The 23811-nt window shown below is 34.2% G+C and overlaps 2 protein-coding genes across 3 annotated transcripts in view; one reads left to right on the forward strand and one right to left on the reverse strand.

Moving 5' to 3' along the window:
- Positions 1 to 23811, reverse strand: part of LOC6505300 (uncharacterized protein DDB_G0271670) — a 49625-nt gene that overhangs the window by 21703 nt on the left and 4111 nt on the right. For both annotated transcript variants that reach the window (XM_044717441.1, XM_032451927.2), the window contains exon 2: positions 8494 to 8568. The gene's annotated coding sequence lies outside the window, so the exon portion shown is untranslated. The remainder of the gene's footprint in view (positions 1 to 8493; positions 8569 to 23811) is intronic.
- LOC26514038 (proteoglycan 4) lies at positions 2385 to 4430 on the forward strand. Its single transcript, XM_032451928.2, has 2 exons — positions 2385 to 2535; positions 2595 to 4430. The coding sequence occupies exons 1-2, from the start codon at positions 2508 to 2510 to the stop codon at positions 4304 to 4306; spliced, it is 1740 nt and encodes a 579-aa protein (XP_032307819.1). The 5' UTR covers positions 2385 to 2507; the 3' UTR covers positions 4307 to 4430.

The raw sequence follows: 23811 nt of genomic DNA on the forward strand, positions 1-23811 counted from the left end.
AACTTATAACATAATGATTATTTAAAATATTTACTCAAAAATATATCCATATTTAAGGATAAAAATTAAGTAAGTTCTTAATTTATTAAATTTTTTGTAAGTGAAACAGCATTGTCTTTTCATAAATAATAAATAATAAATAAGTAATAATCCTTTAAAAAAAAAAAAATAATTAAAACAAAATGGTAAATCGGTACATATTTCAATATGCCTCTTCCTTTGTGTCGAGTGTTGACTGTAGTTGCTCTGCCCTCCCAAATGTTTGCTCGCTTCTGTTGGAGTTGCTGTTGTTTGTTGTTTTCGTTGCTGTTGTATGTACATACATATGTATGTATGTATGTGTGTGGATATGTATGTTGCTGGTGTTGGGCTTTTGTTATTGTTATGATGCGTCGACTGCGACGGACGCGTCGGCAATTTCGAAACGTGCTGGCATTTGTGTGGAACGGAACTTGTTTTGATATGCATGGCTAGCTCTGCCGGCGTCGACGCTAGCAGCGACTGATGCAGCGGCAGCGGCAGAGGCAGCGGCAGAGGCAGCTGCCCAAAAAACCTGAGCCCTGGGCAAAAGTTGCAGCATGCCACAGAACGGTGCAACAGAAAATATCGCAGCAAATTGTTTGTTTTCATAATTCTTCTTGCATTCCATTTTGCTCCACTCGTTCGCGAACGAAGAAGCTGCGGGCAGGGATCAGGGCAGCGGGGAGCTGAGAGGAGACGTCAGCAACAATGTTGCTTACGCTGACGCAGTTGCAGCATCCGAAAGCAACAAAAACAACAAGCATACAACAAACACAAACAAAAAGAGGAACACCTCTATTCGGACAGAGGAGTTCATTGTACTTTTTTGGGTCTCTGCCTGCCTCCGTGTGCCGTGTTTTTCGCGGCCTCCACACCCTTGTTCGTTCCTCCCCCTTTTTCCCTCTCCCATTCTGCCTTTTCTCACCTATCTATCTGTCAGTCCGCGCACTTCCCTTGCATTATCATCCGCACTTTGTTTTGGCTTTTTGTTTTTTGCGCCTCGCTCTTCTTCTTCTCTTTCTAGGTCAAAATTTGAATTCCGGGGTGGGGGTGGGGGTGGTCGTGCGAAGGGAGATTTGGAAGAACCCCAGAAGCAACAAATAACAAAAAACATACTAAAAAAATTGATCCTTTAGGAAACAAGAACAAGTGGGGAAATTCTCTCTTTAGCCTACCGTTACCTTAGGGACTACCCAGGTCTCAGCTGTTTCTGAAGATTTTATCTTCAAAAGATATGTTTGTAAAATTATAAAATATAATACGGTATATTTATAGAACCTATTGAGATAGAAAATGTCCTAAACGGTATCATATCATATATGTAGTTTATAAGGACCTAGTCCCACTAAAAAGACCCATACCCATATAGACTTGTAGTCAACTGATAGTAGGACTAGGTCCTCATAAACTATATCCTTAACTACCTTTCCTTACCTTACCATACCTTTTCAAAAACCAATATCCCAGTATAAGTTCTTGGGATAAGATATTAAAGGTCCTCTTAATATAGGATAGAAATAGTTCTGATATTACTCTAAAAATCTTATATAGATAATACATTTAAGAATCTTCTAAAATCACAGTCTTAGGATACCTTTAAGATATAAATAGTTCTGATATTCAAAGATCTTAAGATCAACTTAGGAACCTTAGCAGACCTATAAGTTAGTAGTAGTCCTCATATTATTGTAAAGATCTGAAGATCTCTTAAGATCAGCTATTTAAGAACCTTTTAAAATTTTAGAGCAGGATTAGATGTATCATAAAATACATCCTAGAAAATCCTAGAAATATGATTAGATATATAAAAGTATCGGGTGGTGTAAGTTTAGTACTATAATACTACTATAATACTAAAGTAATACTCTTTTCATATCTATTATAGCTATTTTAAAATTATCATGAAGGATTAGAGGTATCATAAAATACTATAAATACTATGATAGTATCGGGTGATGTTTGTTAAGTACTATAATAATAAAGTAATATTCTTTTAAAATCCCGACTATATCCTGAAATTGCACCCAAAGGATATTACCCGAAATAATTAAAAAAATTAATAAAATTTTCGGGTACAAACACTGGGTGGGTTTACGAACCAGACTATGTGACAAAATAAATAAAGAAATATGTAACTATAAAAAGTAAAAGTTCATTGAAACCAAAAAAACAGCCATCTCTATAAACAAAACTGCTTTAAATAGATTGTTCACGGGGCGGGCTCGTGAGATGAAGAGCAAATATTAAAATTAACCATATATTATTTAGCCTTGAACTTGAACAAAAGCATATTTAGTCTATAATTAGGATGTGGGTTTGTTTGATCAAGCCAAGATTATTTTTACCTGGGAATATTCCCATATCTCAAGGGAATATAAATACGGGTACAGATCTACTCCAAAAGCCATCAGTCAGATAACCTCGTTGGAGTTCTGTCTGCAGGATCCTTTAGTGTTTGGAATCGAGACTCCAGGACCTCCAGAGCCATGAAGCTTTTTGTCGGCCTTTTCATTGGTATTTCCGTGTTGGGATATTACTTTCTTAGTTCGAGTTACTAGGGATTTTTTTTCCAGTTCATGTCTTGTTGACCAAGTCCTTGGCCTTCCCTTGCGATGAACCAAGTCCATCAAGTCAGTCGAGTGGGTGGCCAGGAGGATGGTTCCCAGGAGGTTGGAATCCATTCCCGACATCAGGAGGTTGTGGCTGCGAAACCACCACACCACCATGTGGATGTGGCTGCGAGACCACCACACCAGCCTGCGGATGCGGTAGTGAACCCCAATGGCCAGGAGGTTGGTTCCCAGGAGGTTGGAATCCATGGCCAACATCAGGAGGTTGTGGTTGCGAAACCACCCCACCTCCGTGTGGATGTGCCACCAAAACCACCCCACCGCCATGCGGATGTGCCACCAAAACCACCACACCAGATTGCGGATGTGCCACCAAAACCACCACACCAGAGTGCGGATACAACAAAACAACCCCAGCCTCTACAACAAAACCCACCACTCCAAAACCCAATACTCCAAAACCCACCACTTCAAAACCAACGCAACACTCGACCACAAAAACTACTAAACGCACTACTGAGGGACCACCATCATGCAGTTCTACACAAAAGATACCCACCACACCAAAATCAACTCCAAAATCAACCACGCCTAGAGTGCCTACAAGGACATCCAGCACCGAAAGGCCAACGAAGTCCACCACTAGACCAAGGACTAGTACAACAGAAATACCCTGCACTGAAAGGCCAACGAAACCCACCACTCCAAAACCCACCACTTCCAAACCAACTCAACACTCCACAACAAAAACTACTAAACGCACTACTGAGGGACCACCATCATGCAGTTCTACACAAAAGATACCCACCACACCGAAATCAACTCCAAAATCAACCACACCTAGAGTGCCTACAAGGACATCCACCACCGAAATACCCTGCACTGAAAGACCAACGAAACCCACCACTCCAAAACCCACCACTCCAAAACCCACCACTTCAAAACCAACTCAACACTCCACAACAAAAATCACAAAACGCACTACTGAAGCTCCACCATCATGCAGTTCTACACAAAAGATACCCACCACTCCGAAATCAACCACACCTAGAGTGCCTACAAGGACATCCACCACCGAAAAGCCAACGAAGTCCACCACTAGACCAAGGACTAGTACAACAGAAATACCCTGCACTGAAAGACCAACGAAACCCACCACTCCAAAACCCACCACTCCAAAACCCACCACTTCAAAACCAACTCAACACTCCACAACAAAAACTACTAAACGCACTACTGAGGGACCACCAACATGCAGTTCTACACAAAAGATACCCACCACACCGAAATCAACTCCAAAATCAACTACGCCTAGAGTGCCTACAAGGACATCCAGCACTGAAAGACCAACGAAACCCACCACTCCAAAGCCCACCACTACGAAACCTACCACTTCGAAACCCACCACTACGAAATCCACCACTAAGAAACCCAGAACTACGAAACCCACCACTACGAAATCCACCACTAAGAAACCCAGAACTACGAAACCCACCACTAAGAAACCCACCACTCCGAAACACACCACACCGGAACCCACCACTCCGGAGCCCACCACTGAGCCTACTTGTGGCTGCAAGAAATGTGGACCTGGTGGTCCCACTTGCCCTGGGTGTGAAAGTCATGACAATTTGTGTGAAGACTTGATAAGTTCCTTGAGGCATTTGAAGGATAAAATCAAAAAGTGCGTCTGTGGTGAACCCGAATGGGCTTAAAAGTCCATGTATGCCTAACGGTATAAATGCCTCCTAAATATAGTTGTTGAATTGTTTTTTTTTCAGCTTTCGTTTTTTTGAATTCTTTTTTTTTTGTTAAATATATTTTTTGTTGCATTTGAAACCATCTAGCGTTTGGTATTTTTAATATTTTATATTATATTATATAGTACTGTATCTTATAGCACTGTTGAAAAATTTAAATATAATTTTTATTAAAAACCATTTTAAGGCGCTGGTCTTCGTACAAGGACCGACCTTCAAGGAAATAAGAATTTTAAGTTCAAAGTGCACGAGGGAGCCGAAACGGAAATCAAACAGAACGACAAAATGCCAAAGGAAGAGGAAGGACATAGGAGGTGGAAAGGTGAGACCAACTCTAATTAGGGTTCGACACCCATACAAACAGACGCGAACCTGAAGGGGAGGCAACGTGCAAGAGCAAGAGCAAGAAGCAACAAAGGCAAGACGCGTGGGCGATTGACAATTTGTTGTGGAAATAGTGGAGCAAAAAGGGGAGGCGTGGGGGCCACATAGGGAGCAAAGTAGAGAGATGGCAAGAGAGAGAGAGAGAGAGTTTTTGCAGAAAACCGGGTGAGCGCCAACAAAAACAAACAAGACCGTCCATCCTGCTCCCACTCTTTCCTCCGCTCTTTTGGGGCAAAGGAGCGACCAAGAGAGCGCAAGGAACAGGATGACGAACGAACATGCGAAGCGACAGCTAAGGAAAATGCGTCGCAAAAATAAGGCGCAGGTGCGATGCCTGGAGGAGATGTTTATTTCTTTTTTATAATTCCGTTTTTTTTCTTCATTCACTTATTTTCTTTTTTTCATTACGAGAAGTGTGCGAGAATTGAGGAGAGTCCAAAAGGGAAGATTGAGAAGCTGAAACAGAAGTTTAGTAATAGACACTGAAAAAAAATTATGAAAAATGTGTAAAAAAAATATGAAGCTGTTGGGAAAATTGTTGGGCATTTTAATGATAAAAAACAAACATTATTTTTTTTTTAATCTAACAAAATCTATTACAAACAGGCATATCGAAACCGATAAATCAGATAAATTGACAAATAATCGATTAAAGAAAATATAATTTCAACACATTCCATCTTCATGTATTTTTTTTCCAACAAGTTTAAGAAAATCCCAATTTTTATTAAAATTTGAAATCGCAAATTGGATGACGAAAATTCGATTATTTTTAAATTAAATTTAAGGAGTATTAGGGAATAGAAGAGAATTCTAGAAAGGCAGAAAGAGAAGGAGAGAGAGAGAGAGCCAAGGAGTGACAAGGAAGGCAATAGGCAGTAGGGGAGCTCAAAATACAAGCTGCAAGTGGAAAAAACCGGAAGACAAATGGCCAAAAGCGACGGCGCAAGGAGAATGGAGCGGCCGCCAAGAGAGCGGAAGAGAGAAAGGAAGGCTAGCGAAGAGCGAAAACCGGGCCCGAAAAATAAGCCGCTAAGAAGGATAGAAAGAGAAGGCGAGCAAACAAGTGAATGGAAACAGGAGCTGGCGCATAAATGAAAACAACAATAATCGTGCAACAATTTGTTGCCGCAACATGTTGAGAAATGCAAAGAGAACGAAAGAGAAGGAGTGTGAGTGTGAGTGGGAGTGGGAGAGCTGGCAAGGTGTCCTGTTTTGTCCTGCCCTTCCCCAAACGCGTTGCAAGGATCCTTAGAAGCAACCATCCTTTAGCCTTTTGCCCTTTGTCCTGGCGATGTCAGGACATGGCCCGTCGGGGGCCGAGGGGGTGTAATCGCAATTAGAAAGCGCATTATGAAAGCCATATATTTGCATTTTCCGTGGCTATGGGCTAATTACAACTTCCAGGATAAGGCCACAGCCCCGGCCAAGATGTTGCAACTGGCAGCCACAAGAGTTGTGGTGTTCGTGGCAAGCTCAGATGTGGTCAAAAGCCAATTAAAACATTCAAATGAGTTACCTTGCCTTGCCTGGCTTCGCCCTCGCATAAGAGTCCTGGTGCGCTCCTTTAAGCACGAAATTAAATAGGATACTCGGCGAAATTGCATTTACCCATAAAGGACCTTTCATCCAAGTCGTAAACGGTTATTCACCTGGTACTGGTACTCTTGTAGTGCCAGGTGGACTTATAGTCCTTGAGGTTCAAGTGCTTGAATAGATAAACGGACAGAAGGACACACGGAATATAAAATAAACGGACAGACGGACATGACCTGTAACTAGTTTACAATAAAGATCTAGAATAAACTTATATAAAGATATGTATATCCTTATCACTACAATTTAATAAAAAAAATGCCAGGAGAGAGCAATGACGGGTCATAAGCTCAAGGACTTAAGTTGTCCTTTCTTGTGGACAAAGTAGAAAGCCAAGAATAACGGTGTAGGGAGCCGGAAGTACCGGCTATCATATAGTCCAGAAACCAGTGTTGTATAGGCTATTCCAAGGGTAATTTTTATTAGTGTTCTAAAAGATTAAACTATCGCTATAAAATAATCATAAATGTGGGAATTTCCAGGGTGGCGAACGGTACATTCGAACGGTACAAAGTAAGGAAAATAATATTTTTTATTTTTCACCAGTTCTAATTACATTTAAAATTTCATTTGAGGAATTTTTTGTTTTGAAACAATTCGTAGAAAACAATGCTTCGCGAACGGGACAAAAAATATAGGTTTTGTTTGGCTTTAGCATGAAAAATGGCAAAAATCACGAAATGTAGCGAGTAATTTGATGGAAAAACATCTAATGACACAAAAAAATCATGCAGTTTCCGATATCCATAATAATTTTCAATTAAAACTATTTTTTTATTTATTTTAAAAGCATATTACTGGTTTGGAACGGTACATCCCTAACGGTACAATTTCCAATAACTTATCTGTTAATTATTTCTTAACTGAACACCTTTTTTTGTTTTTTTATGTTACTCCTCTTATTAGACACCTTATAAAGAGGTTTGGTATAAAGACTGGACTTTAAACATTGCTTTACAAAAATACTTAATAAAAATTAGATGATACTCAGATGATAAATATAAAAAAACCATCTTTTTACTAGGTATTAATCTGTTTCTAAAATAATTCATTGAGTTTAGAGATGATAGATCCGGGTGCAAAGTGTCAAAGTGTTGTATTAGTGTTGTAAAAGGTCCAACTATCGCTTAAAAAATAAACATATATCATCTATTATCCTAACCTTAAAGCCCATCTTCGTATTACGTGTTATACGAGAGAAAAGCAGTTGCTAAAATAATTAATTGAGTTTGGAGATGATAAGTCCGGGATTGGCTTTCAATTTTGTAATTTCATTTGCACCTGTTCAGGTGCGTCAGGTGATTTGTTTGATTCGAGTTCGGCTTTTATTTCAGGGCTTTGAGTGTTATGCGCCTGAAATTGGCAATTACTTGGCAATGGTTTGACGTTTCTTTGATTGTTAGCCAGCCGGGTTCTTAGCCATGAAGGTGCCAGTGCCAGTGCCAGTAGCAGTGGCAGTGCCAGCTCATTTCAGTTACGTCGGCTTTAGTTAACCCTTCATATCAGTTAGTTGTTATGCGAGCCGAGGGGAGGGGCGGTGGTGCTGAGTGGGTTAAAATAAACGCCAGTCTCAGTTGGCAACAAATCACACAAAAAATGCGTGCCAAAAACAGTCGGAACTAAAGCGCAAAAAAAAAAAAACGCAAAAAATAAATAAGAAGAAACGAGTAAGTAAAGTGAACGGCTGCACAACATGGCGTATGAGTAATGCAACCCTTCCTCTCTCTTTTTTCGTTAGCTTTTTGTTTTCTGTTCGCCCTTTATTTTACTTATTTTTTCCCGTTTTTCTTTTTTTTTTTGTTGCCGACCTTATAAAACCCAACAAATGCAGGCGAAACAAGTGCCAGGTTACGCTGCAAGTGTTTTTAGCCTCTGACATTCCATGGAATTTAAATTAACAAACAAAAAACACAAAAACAACAGAAACAAAGCAACAACAAGAGGGCAGGCAAAAGTAAATAATAAAGCAAAGAGGGGAAAAACAAAAATGCAAGAGGTAACGGTCCTTATGTTACGAAATACCCTACAGCCAAAAAAATAGGCCGTTTTTACGTAAAATATAATTTGTTAAAAAAGAAAAAATTTAAAAAACTAATTAACATTTTTCTCTAATTTTATATAATAAGTCTATAAGTTATTTTTATTAAAAAAATCTAACTTACTTGCTGGAAGAAAAAGAATTCAAAACAGTTACAAGAGAAGACTCATCTTCAGTTAGACTCTTTTTTAATCAACAACTGCAATGAGAAGAAAAGTTGAAAAAGTGTAAATAAACAGTTTAAAATAAATAAAAATGTTATACTATACAATAACATATTTTAGTGATATTTATAATAGACACTACAACTCTTAAAGATTCAATTATATTTCAATATTTTTTATATTACTTTTCTTACAAACTTTCGCCATCAAAAGCTTCTACTGTAAAGTTGGATTTTTCATTTTAAAATTAAACCTTATTTATAGAATCTTATTTTAGACTTATCTTATTTTTATTTTCTCCTACTATATTTATCCCCCATTACAGGTCAATAAAAATATTTATTTATTCAGTGTATAAATTGCAAAAAGCTTGTGAAATTCGCATAAAATATTAATGAAACAAACAAAAGAAGTAACCAAACACTTCGACAGCTGCCTCTGGAGTATTTTTTTACCCCAAATATCTACCACTCTCCATTCGGAATGCGAAATACGCAATTTAAATTGAAGAAGCCAACAAAAATATGCGCCAAAGCCAAAAATAATGAAAAAGGCGGAAACCCTGCAAATCCCCCAAAAAAAAAACGCAAAGTGTAGAATCCTTTTTGTTCGCCAGGAGGTGAGAAAACTAGAGATGGGGAATACAATGGGCTAGACATCAATCAGCAGGACGAGACAGGGGTTTTTAATCGCCGACATCAATCAAAGGAATAAAGCGAAATTTCCGACAGATGGATAGATTTTATCCACAAGATTCATAAAAAAATATCTTACGATAAGATTTTCTTAGCTTTTTTAGGCTTATGCGCTTTAAGTAGATGTTAAATAAAAGAGTTGGGTTTTAAGAGAAAATAAATGTTCAATAGAGATGCAATTAAATAAAATAAAATATGTATTCCAGATATATTTCAATTTAATAAAATATTTGTATTCCCTTTATTTAAGTTTAAAGTTTAATTAAAAAATACATCTTAATAATATGTAAAGAATTAAAGGTTTTGGTTCGAACTATGCGTTTACTACTCGGATATTATTAGGGGGTGATGTAATTGTAACAAATTATATATTTTTGAGGGAAAGTTTTTCTAAAAATTAATGTTACTGCATTAAATTAACTAAAAATATATTAAGAAATTTATTTATTGCACAATAAAATTTAGAAATACTTTAAACATCATGAAAACTGAGTAGAACTTTTTAAACATAAATTGTAATTTCTAAAAACAAACAATAATACGTATAACAATTATTATATTTTAAAATAAAATAATATAAATTTATGAGAAAATTTTAATAATTATAAAAATAAGCGAAATAAAATTATAAAATAAATTGGTTCAATATGAAGCTAAACCTTTAAGAATTTTAATCTAAATTACATAAACTCTCTCTCTGGCTATCGAAAATTATATAATTTTCGATAATAGTTTACTAAATAATTTAATTAAAAAAAAGGTAGAATAATAAGGTAAAATATCCCTCGATATTTATACACATATGTACATTTATTTGTTGCTGGATAAATTTGCTGCCACAATGCGATTTCAATTGAATGCAATGAATATCGCATGAACTTGACAGGTCAACTTATTCGCTGTCTCGGTTGCTCGTTGTGTGTGTACCTGCATTTATATAGACTATATATAGCCCCTTGATTGACGGACCGACTGACTGAATGACTGACTAACTGACTCACTGAATGACTGATTGTCAAGCCACTAAACTGAGCCCTGACTCTGACTCTCGCAACTATGATTCTGAATACATAGGCTTGCCCATCATCCATGCTCGTGTCTGTGGCTCTATCGAACAGTGGGCTTAAATGGACTGATTGGCATTAAAAAAATATTTCATCTTACATAAGAAAAATACATAATAAATAAATCATTTATTCTATTTTTTTTTTAAAGCTAAATCTATCTATGAATATGTAAAACATTTTTCATTTTCAGTTTTCTAGTCCGTGAAACGGTTCATTTTAATTGAAATTTCTTTTGATTGGTTAAACTGTTCATTGTTTTAAATAATTATTATAACTTTTATGTTTGTAACTAATAATTTATTAACAATTTTAAAATATAATGCAAAATTGTATGAAAAATCCCAAAAATGCGTATATAATTTCCCCAAAATTATCGCATTTTGAAAAATCGATCTTTACAATAGAAACTTTTAATGAAAAAAGTTTGTTAGTTAAATAATGGCAAAATAAAATTGATTCTTTAATTTAAGAGACACTATAGCGTTTTTACTTATAGTATTTGGCTAAATTAGGTTAAATATTAAAAAATGTATTACAATTACTGATATTTTTTAATTAAAGCAAAAAAAAAAAAAAGGTAAAATGAAACCTGTCAATAAAACAAGTTCCAAACCATTTATTTAAAATTTGTGTGATTTCAACCATTCTGGCCCACTGTTCTAGGCATATTTGCAGCAATTCCCACTTACACACACAAACGCCGAATGCAATCAGGCTGGCTGTGTATGTGTGTGAGTAGTGTGCTTGGGCATGTTTGTTGCAAATGAGAGGGAGAGAGACAGAGAGGAGAACAGAAAAAGCGAGAATGAAATGAATGGAAAAACTAGTATGCCACTTTTCATGCATAATTTTCGTTTTGTTTTTAGCATTCTGTTGGCACATCCACCCCCCACCCCCCATCTACATTTTTTTTTTCGCCATATTTTCCAGCACCACCCCCTTACATGCCACACCATCGCCCCATCCCGCAGCCCCCCCTCAATTTGAGCCAGACTTTTAACATTGAAAACGAACGTTGACATGAATGCAATCAGCACGCGCTGAAAACGCACCGACAAACAAATAGAAGAGGGAGATGGCAGATGGGCGAGTGGGCGATGGAGAGGTGGAAAATAGGGGGATAAACAGAGTGGAAAACGCAGAGGGAGGAGAGGAAGGAGAGTGGAGTGGAGAACGTAACAATGCGAGTGTCACATGCCTAATGTAATTATTTCGCATCTGCAAGATTCGATAAGTTGCGATAATTTCAATTTAATTCAGATATCTGATATCTCGGCGAGAATTTGCGATAATTTTCGACCAAGTGCGATATCAGATGTCCCACAAAAGCGTACAACACAAGCAAACAAAAGATGATAAGCCGGTTGCATAAAGATTGCTCCAATCCCGATAAGTCTTCAAACAGAAACGAATAAAATTGTAAGCATGCTTTTTATAATTAATTCGTATCTTACAGATTGCGATGCATGAAATGCTTTGACAATTTCAATTTAGAACGATATTAAATATCGTTTATGATTTTCGATACTTTTAGTTCAGGTTCCCTAAACCGATAAAAATAAATAGATATCTTTCTTATAGATTCTTTATTATTTTCTAGCAATTGGCTGTAAATATTTTATTTAAAATACATTTTTTATATAATTTGTATGGTTAGAAGAGTTAACTGGATAATTTGTATTAGTTCGATATCTTCGTTCGAAAATTTCGATTAAAATTTGATGATAATATGAAGAAATAGATGATCCAAGTACAATAACATCAGCCTTTAGAAGCCCTGATAAGCACTCATGACATCATAAACATGTCTAGCCCAGAGGCCTGCTACAAAAGAGTAGTACATATATTAAGAGATTGCAAAATATTTCATTAGCTGGCATTTATTCATTTATTGTCATGTTGAGATACTCGATAGGTAGTCATTTCCCAGAACAAATACAAAAGAAACTCTAAAATAACATGTCTATTTAGAATGGTAGCACTTTTGCTCCATTGATGGAATTTAGATGCTCTCACGATAACCATTTATCGATTTCTTTCTACAAAGAAGCCCTGGCGTCGAGCCATAGAGATGCAAAACAGGAGCACTCCAGAGTAGGTGTAACTTAATTAAAATGTCGCTGCACAAAAATAAAGGAAAATGTACAGGCCCTCCTCATCTTCCTGCAAGTAAAGCGCTTTTTTCCTATTTTTTTCCTATTTTCACTGCGCGCTCACTTGCTGATTTTGCTGTTTTTCTCGTAGTTTGCATAAATCAATCAAGCTGAGTGTTTGCACATACAATATACCAGAAAACCGAACACAGCCAGCTCCATCCCATCTCATTTTTTGTTCCGCCCTCTGGAAAAGTGGAAGGGAGTTCCCCCTTTTTTCGCTCCAGCCATACATATAATGACGAAAGCGTTCGAGTGTAAACTGCAGCACCCACTTTTTGGTTAGTCAACTGAGCCCATAATGACCAATTTTCTTTCTATTTCAACTACATACTAATAGGTTAAATTAAATACTCGCATAACAATTTATAAAAAATATATAAAAACGTAAAAAGTCTTCCTTTCTGTATTGGTTTCAACATCATCATTATTACCCATTTCTTCCCTTGACTTAACCCCTTTATTTAGCTGTCCTGTTTTACCCCCTTTACGTGACATGTGCAAACATTTTGTTGCCTTCTTCCGTTTTCTTTTTATATTTCTATATCAACCTGGTTCTGTTGGCTTTTTATAATACTCTTGACAGAGGTTATATGGCTGGGACAATAAATTGTTAATAAAATTTAAAATATCGACGCTTTTGTCCGCCAGTTTGTCCGTCTGTCCGTTAGGTAAGTAAAAAAAAATATTGTATTTTGATAAAAATAATAATTTTATACAAAAACTGACATATTTCATATTTAGGGTCTACATAAATTACTATTAAACATTAAAAAATATTGTTTTCTCTTAATTGTCCGTTTGAAGAAATCTCTCTTTAAATTTTAGTCATTTTATATATTTTATTTGTTTTATTTATTCAATTCTACATAAATTCCTAAAAATCATCAAAAAATGTAAGATTCGAATCCATACTTGTCCGCTCATTGTCCGTCTGTCCGTTAGGGTAAGTAAAAAAAATAAAAAATAAATTAAATTTTATACAAAAACTGACATATTTTATATTTAAATCTTCATAAATTACTATTAAACATTAAAAAGCATTATTTTCCCTTCATTGCCCGTAAAAATGATCTTTAAATTTTCCGTTTGAAGAAATCGCTCTTAACATTTTATTTTATTTATTTTACTTATTTTATATATTTTAATAAATTTAATTTTTTTTAATTCTACATGACTTCCAAAAATCATTAAAACCTAAATAATATAAGACTCAAGCCCATATTTGTCCGCTCATTGTCCGGGTGTCCGTTAATTGAGAATATGATCCTCCTATTCTTTTCTTTTCCCTTCTGTTATTCTAAAAAAATGCATATTTCTATATTACCATCACTTCAAGTTAACAATTTTTTTATGGCAGCAATAAAATCACAACAAAAAGGGTAGATAAGCTTCGACTGTGGAACAAAGTGGACTTTTTTCCTTCATTCTTTTGCTCGCAAGGCAGAGCATGTGTGAGTGTGTGTGTGTAGGTATAATCAGAGTGCAGCACTCTAATTAGCAGCAAACAAATTTCCAAAGTGGCAGAAGCAGAATTCTGAAGCAGGAACGAAGACAAAGGTGGGGAAAATGTGGAAGAAGCGGGAAAAGGGGTTGCACTTTGTGCTGTTTGAACTTTTCACTTTCGAAAGGCTGCCTTGGCTCTTCTTCATTCTATTAGGTACATGATATGACAGAGTAATTAAAAAGTCCATTGACTACAAGGCAATAAAGCGCGATAGCATTTCTATTGCATTTCTCGGACATCCAACTTAAATTTAAGGTGGAACTTTGAACTTGGAAAGGTGTTTACGGGCAGTCTTGGGCTTAAATTCACTTCTAACTTACTTACCTCATTTACTTATCATTACTCTTCAATAAATTAAAAAAGTTTTCTTTCTCAAATGACTTAAAAGTCATTTATTTTTAATATTAAACAACTAGCTTGAATTTTGTGGGTACATCACTCATACGCAGTGTTGTCCTCTCACTAAATATCATTCTCGTTTATAATAATTATCATTATTAAACAAAAACATTTTAGAGAGAATTTATTTATAGAACTTTAAAAATAGACTACTAATCCTAATGATTTTTATGCCAATAAATGCCAATTCATATGTTATGTATATCGGAAAATTATCGATAAATTATGTTTTATGACAAAAATGGTTAAAAATCGAAAACAATTTCATACGTCCTTCTATGTTTTTATCTAAATATTAAATACATGTTTTAACTATCAAATATATTAAGATATTTTTAAACTAAAAGAAGGTTATTTATTTAGTTATTTTAACAAATAATATTCTATACAAGCTTGCTTTACAAGCTCACAACTAAAAATAATTTGTGTGTCTATTTTGTTTAGTATCTATCTGTTTGAAAACTATTAAAAATAAAGTATTATAAATTGAAATTATTATTATTTGACACTCATTGATTAAAGTGATTAAAATATCGATAAATTTTGTTTTTTATTTTTTATTTTATAGGTATTAAACCCATGAACCAATATCTGCAAAAAATATGTTTATATCTAAATTATATCTCAATATTTAAGACACCTAAAAAACGAATCTTTTATCTTGAATTTTACAATTCCCGAAAGTATCTTGAGGAAAATACGGAAAACCGTATTTATCCAGTCAGCGTTACGTTCCAGTTTTCAATCCACTGCATTATGGTATGGGGTTCGGGCCTTCAGCTGATATGCACCCACACGAATGCAAAAATCAAGCACACAGACAGACGGCCAAAGCAAAACAAAATAAAACAAGACAAGGAGCAAAGAAAAAAAATGCAAACACTTATCAGTCCCAACAAAAACAAGGAACAAAATATATCAAGAACGGGAGATAAAGGTAAGAAGAAGGAGAAACCCAGAGAGGAGACAGCTGAATGAGGGCGTATTTTCGCTCCCTCCTCTGTCTCTCCATCGTGTTTTTTTTTTTGCTTCTTCTTGATTTTACATTCAGTTTTTTTTTTGTGATTTATTTTGTATATTTTATAGACGGAAGCATAATCAGCAAATGTGCATGTGATGATGCTGTTGCTTTTGTTTTTTATGCTTTTCTGATAAGACGGCTCAAGTGCAGAAAAGGGGGTGGGCGGCGAAAGGGGCGGAGCGAGGGGATTAAGGAGGAAGAAGCATAGGCGACGACCATTAAGAAAATTTACTTTTTTTCTCTCTTTTTGCATTACTTTGCATAGCTGAAGATTCTTCCTCCAGGGTCAATAGGAAAAAATTAATACCGAGAATAAAGAGTAAAGGATTCGAAAAGGAAACAGAAATAAGCTGCCACTGAATGGAAATGGAAATAGAAGGCAAATATTTTGCCCTATATTATTGCCCTTTAATATATAAGGACTCTTCAAAAACAAGAGGTGAGTTTTTTTTTTATTTTTATTAAAGACTTGGTCATACTATTTTGCAATAGAAATTAATTTTTATAATGCGAGTAACAAAATGTTGTTCATATTTTTATTAAAAAGTATATAAATTTATCAAAATATGATTTCAATTTTTACTTGGTCACACTGTTAAAAACATCAATTTTTACCATTTTTTATGGTTTGGGAGATTTTAGGAATCCTTTTATTACAATTTGTTACTAGATACATTTTTGCTCGTTTTTTGTTTGTTTATTGAATCAAAAAAGCAATTGGTCGCACTATTCTATAATACGCATTTTTCTTCTTAAAACTAAAATATAAAAAAAAAAATAATAATTCAAATTATCACTTGGCCACACTGCTATCTCATGAGCCCAATAGATTTTACATTGAAATTAATTAAATTAGATTTTATTAAACTGTATTATTAAATACATTTTAGGCAGTTTTTTGTTTGTTTATTGAATCAAAGCAACACTTGGTCGCACTGTTTTGTAATACGCATATTTTTTTCTTAAGTCAATAAAAATTGTAATTTTCTGTATAAAAATATTATAAAATAGCAATAATATAGCAAATGTATAAAAATTGATATTATTTTTATTTAATTCTGATTATTTAAATTTTAATCTGAAACAAAAGAGAAAACAAAAAACGTACGTGTTTTGAGAGGTTTTGTAATCATAATGACAACTGGTCACACCTTTTGAGGATTACCCATTTGTTTATTAAACATTATTTATCATTAAGTTTGATAAATGTGTATGTAGAATCACATCACTTTATTTTCCTTGCCTAAAAAATGCATATTTAGGCCTAAATACTCAGAAATAGTCATACCCTTTTTCAAGTCACAATTACAGGGTATAAAAACAAGTAAGCCAAAAGCCAAAGTAAGGCAAAACTAAGAAAGAAAAAAACTTTACAGTAAACTTGGCTTTCAGGCTTTTCAGTTTGTCTTTAGGCCAGAGTTTTCAAAGGGGGCGTGGCTGGCAAGAGGGGCCGGTCCGGGCTGGGTAAGGACTGTCCGGGAGCCCCTCAAGTGCCCAACTAATTGGAATTTGGCACGTTCAACCAGTTTGCCACTTTCCGCGTTCATTTTCCTTGCCGCCGAGGCTTCTTTTTGTGACTTTGACAAAAGGAATTGCTATTTTGAAGAGAACTCTATGACTTCAAAGTACAAACTGAAGCAAATAATTATGTTGCTAAACATTTAAAAATTTGCTTCTAAAAACTTTCAGGGTATAACAAGGTTTTCCTCTAACATACATATTTTTTTTTCCACAAACTCCTGTTTACTTTTCTGCTGTTGGTCCAAGCTAAGAAGAAAAAGCTAACAAGTTTCTTACAAAAAAAAGGACTGGAAAATTCAATTGAGTCTTTATTTCAGCGACAGCATACTGTAAGAATAAAAATACATTAAACATTATTCAAGAGTTTGAACTTTAAGGAAAGAAATAAACACTATAAAAATATATGTTTCACAAATCGGTAAACCTTTTCTTGAAAATTAAATTTTCAAGTATAGCTTAAAAAAATTATTTTTTTTTGTATTTTTTTTGTAGTCCTATCTGACTTATAGAGAATATGATAAAAATTTTAAATTTTTGTTTATCCGTGACTTATTTTTAAAGGCTCTCTTACGCTATTTAATAATCATTTAATATTTTGTTTTATAAATCTCTTAAAAGATATACTCCTACAACTTCAAAAAAGTTATCCTCCTTAAAAAATAATCTTGGAACATTTTTAAAATTTAAGAAACAATTTTTCCTTTGTATAAAAAAAAAAAAAAAAAAAAATTAAAGATATATGTACATAACCAACAACCTTGACTGATAAGACGACCTTCAGAATCTATTCAGAATATAGTTATATGTATTCACATGCATAGTGAATATAGTGAATATTTAGAGATAATCGGAATGCATTCTCCACTCCCCCCCCATCCACCCACATAATTCTGTTCCAGAAACTTCCTCCCACAATCGGCAGTACTTATTTCGCTGCATTTCCATCGAGTGCATTATCGAAATTGGTGGTTTGCCGGCCGATAGAAACAGAAATGTATGGGCTACCTCAATTATTTTCTTTTCCGTTGCCAGTTTTCTTATCAATTTCCTTGCAAAGTGCCTTCGCTGCAGTTTAGAGAGGATTCCCGCCTACGGCTTATCAGCTATTCTGACGGCAGGAAGTTCTTTGTTAACAATTTGGTGAGTGGCTCGACTTTGCGGCTTGAATGTTACAAGTTTTTCAATTTGAATTTCGAAATGATTGACGAAAGGTCACTGGTGTTGGGAAATTTTTGGACAAATTTATTGGACAAAATAATATATTCATCTGGCTACCTGACTTTAAAGGCCAATTTGATTAATTTTATTTTTGCGACGAAAAATTAAGTATTTCATTTTTAATTTAATGTGAAAAGACATAAATCCTCATATAAAGAAGTCGAATGGATTCAGATTTTGGGGAGGATCAAAGGCCATTTATGAAAAACTTAAAAAAAAAATATTTTTGCGCTGGAACTGGAAAAGGGATTATTGGTATCTGTATCTTAAAATAGTATCTTTCGGCACCTGCCTTTGAAACTTATTAGTCATGAAGTTTGTGGACAAGTTTGAACATGATATTTGCACAGAATTTAGTCATTCGATGAAGAGTAAAGGAAAGGCGAAAAAACCAAAATAAAACAAAGAAACATATTGTCTTCATTTTGAAAACATACCATATTTTTTATTTATCGATAAAAAAATATAATCTAAAACGATAAAATGCCTGAAAAATGTAAAGATATAAAACGATAAACGGGGAGAAAAGGAGATGGGGAGATAAAACAGACATTGACAATGATCAGGCGGAAAATACAAATTAATTAACTGAGACAGACAGCAAAGAAAGAAAAAAAAAACACCAACAACGATAACAACAAACTGCAGTTACGGTCTCTTTCGCTCTATGCAATTCTTCCCTTTTATCTCCCCCTCTCACTCTCTCTGTTCCCCCTAGATGTTTTTATACCCTCTTTTTTTCTAGCTCTCCCGCTCTCTCTCTTTCTCATCGCTGCACATTGCGCATACGTCACGTTGACACCCCAGCAACTTTATTCATTTCCAAGCTGGTTTCTTCTATTTTTGGGTTCTTACATTGCATTTCGAAAATGATTATTACTTAATGCAGAGAGAATTTATAATGAAAGGAAAACAGCCATGAAATACATGGGGGTTTGGCCACAAAAATTTCAAAAAGTCATAAAACATTAATTTGCCATCAAAATCAACAAAAAACATTTCATTTCTCTCTGCATCTCGTAGGGTTCTTCGTCTTTCTCCCTCGCTCTTGCATTTTCGAGAAAACTTGGAAGAGACAGAAAAAAAAAATTTTGTTTAAATAAATTAAATAAAAATTAGATTATTTTTATTTTACTAGACTTCTATAATTAAAACGTAAAATAAAATAAAAATACTTTACTAAACTACTACTTTTTGTATTTGTGATTCAACTTTTTGTGTTTCCAGAGTTTGAAAATAGCAAAGTAGCGCATCCAAATTGTACACGTCGCCCCACACTAAACACCCAAACACACACACGCAGCCTCTCTTATGCCGCCCCCTGCCCAACCTCTCGCTCCCTCTCCCATCGTCGCTCCCTCAGTCTCTATCTTTCTCTGCGAGTGCAGTCATGTGCATGCATTTATGACCTACAATAATAAGCAGCACTTATTGGCAAGTGCGAAAGAGATGGCGCAAGTGCCTATGGCAAAACACAGAGTCAGAGAGAGAGAGGGTGGTCTGAGAGCGGTGGCAGAATGGGGGGAGGCAGAACGAATGCGTTCTCTTTACCGCTATTTTGGCTTTGCTTCAAATCACGCGACACAAAAACAAAAACAGGAGAGCGCGCACTCTGTTTGCTTTTGCATGCGTGTGTGTGCATTTTGGGGTGTTGTCATTGCAAATGCAAAGTGCAGATATTACTCTCTCTCACACTCTTAATTACCAGATCTCTCTTGAATGCGAGCCTCTTTCGATGTATTTCTTAAGCTTTTGTTTTGATTCTATTCAAAGTAATAGTGTTGCCTATTTGGCTTTTAGTTTTTACTACCAACTTAAGATTTATTTATGTATACTGTTTTAAATATTTGAAGCCTACCACTGTTTTGTCTCCCACCGAAGCAACTTGTTTGCTGACTCTCTTCCTTCGCCGCGCTCTCTTAACTGCGCTCTCTTTGGTAAGCTCACGTGTCAGAATGACTTTGTTTGCTTTTTTGCCAAAAAGCTGCCACGCAAACGACTCTCTCTCCCAATTCTCCGCCTCTTTCTCTTTACCCGTACTTCGGTAATTGTTTTTACTTTACACTTGGAAAACTACCAGCCGGTTTTCATTCTCTCTCTCTCGCTCTCTGCTCTTTAAGTTAACTTATTTTGTTTTTGTGGTTGTGTGTGTGTGATGTTTTTTTTTTGTATGTTCAATGACTTGGCTGACGTGTTTACTGGTTAGGCTTTTGTTGTTGTTCCGTTTCTCTTTCGCCGCTTCTTTTCATTTTGTTTTTCGCTTTACGGGCGCACGTTGCTTTGTTATTGTTATTGTTATCGCTGATGTCAGATACACACGCACACACACAAGCACAGGCCATGTGCAATGTGGGAAATGAATAAGCGAATCGGCGAAAACTCGCTGCCTCTCTCTCGCTCATCTGGCGAACGGACAATGGATGATAATAATAAAAAAGCCCCAATACGTAAAGTAAATGAATATAATTGTATAATAAATATGGAATAAAAAAAATAAATTTATTTTCCAACCAACATATCCACAAGACATGAAAAACATAAGACCAAACACACAAAAAAAAAAATTATAATATAAAAAATAAAATTAAATAAAAGATAAAAAAAATACTTGTCCACAAAAGCAGCAAAGGCCTTTAAATTTTCGGCAGAAAACGCAACCAAAAAGATGACAATAATCACCGAAAATTTATGAAAACGTTGACATTGAAAATGCGACAAAAATAATTGTTCATAATATTCGGCAATTTTCTATTTTTTGCCATTGGCTTGTTGATTAATATTTGAAACAAGTCTGCGAATTTTCAAAGTTGCTTCTTGGCTTTGAAGATTTCAAAAAACAATTTCAATATTTGAAGGCAAGTTTTTTAGAAAAAAATTACTCACAAAATGAAATACACAGATATTGTATCTTTTCTAAAGACAAATTAGAGTTGTCACCTGTTTCTAAAATGGGACTGTCACATATAGTTTTTCCTCAATATTTCTCAATTTTTAAAATATTATTATTTTTTGTAAAGATTATAAAATATTTCTCTTCAGCTTTGTCAACCTAAACCAAAATTAATTTACAACCTCTATTTAAATGATAACCTTAGGATTTTGCTCTCTTTTTCCACTGCACTTGATTTCCTAGTCAAAGTCATTGTTTGACCTTTAGATGAGCCCGGTTTCAATTACAATTGCACTTGTCAGTGACAGGGGAAAGGGGGATTCTGGGGGCGATGATACTATTTTTTATATTCCCCAAGATCAGTACATACAAAGAAATTTAACCCTTTTTTTTGTTTTTAAATAAGAAATAGCTTATCGCGACAAGAATCTCTAGTTTCCATTGCCGTACATTGCGCGGCAGCGTCTGCTACGTTTGGTTTCCAGTAAAAACTGGTAACAGTTTATTTTTTAAACTAATGTAAGTTCTTATTGTTGTTGAATACTATTATTTTTAGCTTTTATTATATCATTACGGGCAATAAATTAATTATTTCTCTTCTTTATTTTGTGCCAAATTTAAACTTTTTAATGGTAAAGAGCACCAAAAATAAATTTAATAATTTCAAACCAGTTTTTACTGTTGAGGAATATTTTATAATACATTATTATATTTTATATTGTATATATTTAATATCTTGTTATTTTATAGCATTATTTAGTTGTTTTTCAGGCTGACCATGAGAAAAATAAAACATTTTATTTAATTTTATTTATTTTTTTCTCTTTTAAATTTATTTGACTTTTACTATTTTTCTTACTATTGAATTTTTAATTTCTGGAGCCGTACAATGTTAGGCAGCGCCTGACTCATTTAAGTTGTTTTTAGTAGCATCGTATATATCGTTACTTTTAACTTACATATATTATTATTTATATAATGTATATTATATTATATTATATATTATTTAATATATTTAAAATGGAAAAAAATTTATTCATTTATTCGCATGTTTTGTTTATTTTAAAAGTAAACTATATAAAAAATTTGACAAAATCTTTGTATTCATTTGGAATATTTATTTATTTTATGTTAGATATTATAAATATTATTAAATATTTTATATTTGAATATTATTAAATATATATATTATATTTTTGTTATAAAGTTAAAAAAGTGGAATAGAATGTGCCTAAAATACCATTACTATATTGGCCCTGAGAACTCAATTTTTCGCAGTGTACCCCCTTTTTTTAGCCGCCACCCTGCACTTCGTCACATAGATTGTGTGATTATTACTCACTTCGCTTATCAGCCGTTCGCTTTGCCTTACTTCTCCGCTGCGTTAGTCAACCCGAAAAAAAAGGGGGCGGTGTTGTGGGGCCTGCGAGTGGGGCGGCGGGGAGAGCGGTTAGTTCGTTTCCCCAACTAAAAAATGGGGAAAAAAACACACCACGGCCCCCCTTTCTTTGAAAGGAAACGAACAACAAGTGCCATTTAGTCTGTGAGTGTCCCAAGTGAGTAATACCACCCATGCCACCCTCCTCTCTCTTACTATCTGCCGCCCTCCCGCTCTATCTCTCTCTCTTTCCCCTTGAAAAACATAATACTCTGTAATTCCCTTACCGCTGTCCCGAGTGACGTCAACAGAATAAGGTTACAAAAAGCCGAAATATGATGAAATTTAAAGGGAAATTTGAGAAAAAAAATGTTAAGAAAATGCAAGCAGAAAATGCATAATTTTTATACATATCTAATGGGCCTTTACAAGTTACGTCATTATTTAAGAGAATTTTAGTAAAACTTGTATCAAAATACAATGCATATTTAAAAAAAATTGTTTTCGAAATGTTACAATTTTAAATTCAATAGAAATTGATTTTATTTAAAAAACATATATTTTAAAGAAAAATATTTACATTTTTTTTATTTGTTCTGAAGACATTTTTATTTATTTAAATCTATTGAAATCATTCTTTTTAAGGTCTATAGAATAAGTTTTCTTATAATTAAAAAAATATTAAAGAAAGCATGTAATTTTTGAATACTACCAACTAAGAACGGCTACATGATACTCTGTACTCTTTTCTTCTATTTTAAAATGTATATTTTTTTATATCCACTCTATATAAATCACATATATTTAATTTCTCAAAAACTAAAATTTCTCTTAAAAATTAAATATTAATTAAATTTAACTAACTTTCCAATAAATGATTAAACGATAAGATATTTTTGCATACTTTTGGGTGCTTCGGAACAAGCCACTGAAATATGTCCTTCGGGAAAGCAGAAGAAAAAATCTATAACTTTTGTATTGACTATACAATCTATAACTATAATGTATTTTTATATACATTATCTATAACAGATTTAGCAAAATTTTGTTTTTTTTTTTATCAAAATTGGCTTGAATATATTGGCATATGTATATATTGACATACAATTTTTACTTAAAGAGTTCCCAAACGAGTATAAAAATTAACCTTTAAGAGATTATATTTTTAACCATTTTTGTGTTGTTTTTAGGTTAAATACCGTTAAAACCCCTCGAAAAAAAAACACTCAAAAACAAATACATTTATTTTTAAAAATTTATCAAGTCCACAAAAATTATTATCTACTTCCTGGGAAACAAAAATATAGAAAAAATGGAACAAAGACAAACATGGCAAGGTGTGCTCCAAAATTTGGAGTCTACATACAATGAAGATATAAAGTCGGATACATACAAAAATATATATGTAAAAAAAATAAAAAATAAAAAA

Source organism: Drosophila ananassae, chromosome XR (assembly GCF_017639315.1).
Source record: "Drosophila ananassae strain 14024-0371.13 chromosome XR, ASM1763931v2, whole genome shotgun sequence".
Lineage (NCBI taxonomy): Eukaryota > Metazoa > Arthropoda > Insecta > Diptera > Drosophilidae > Drosophila > Drosophila ananassae.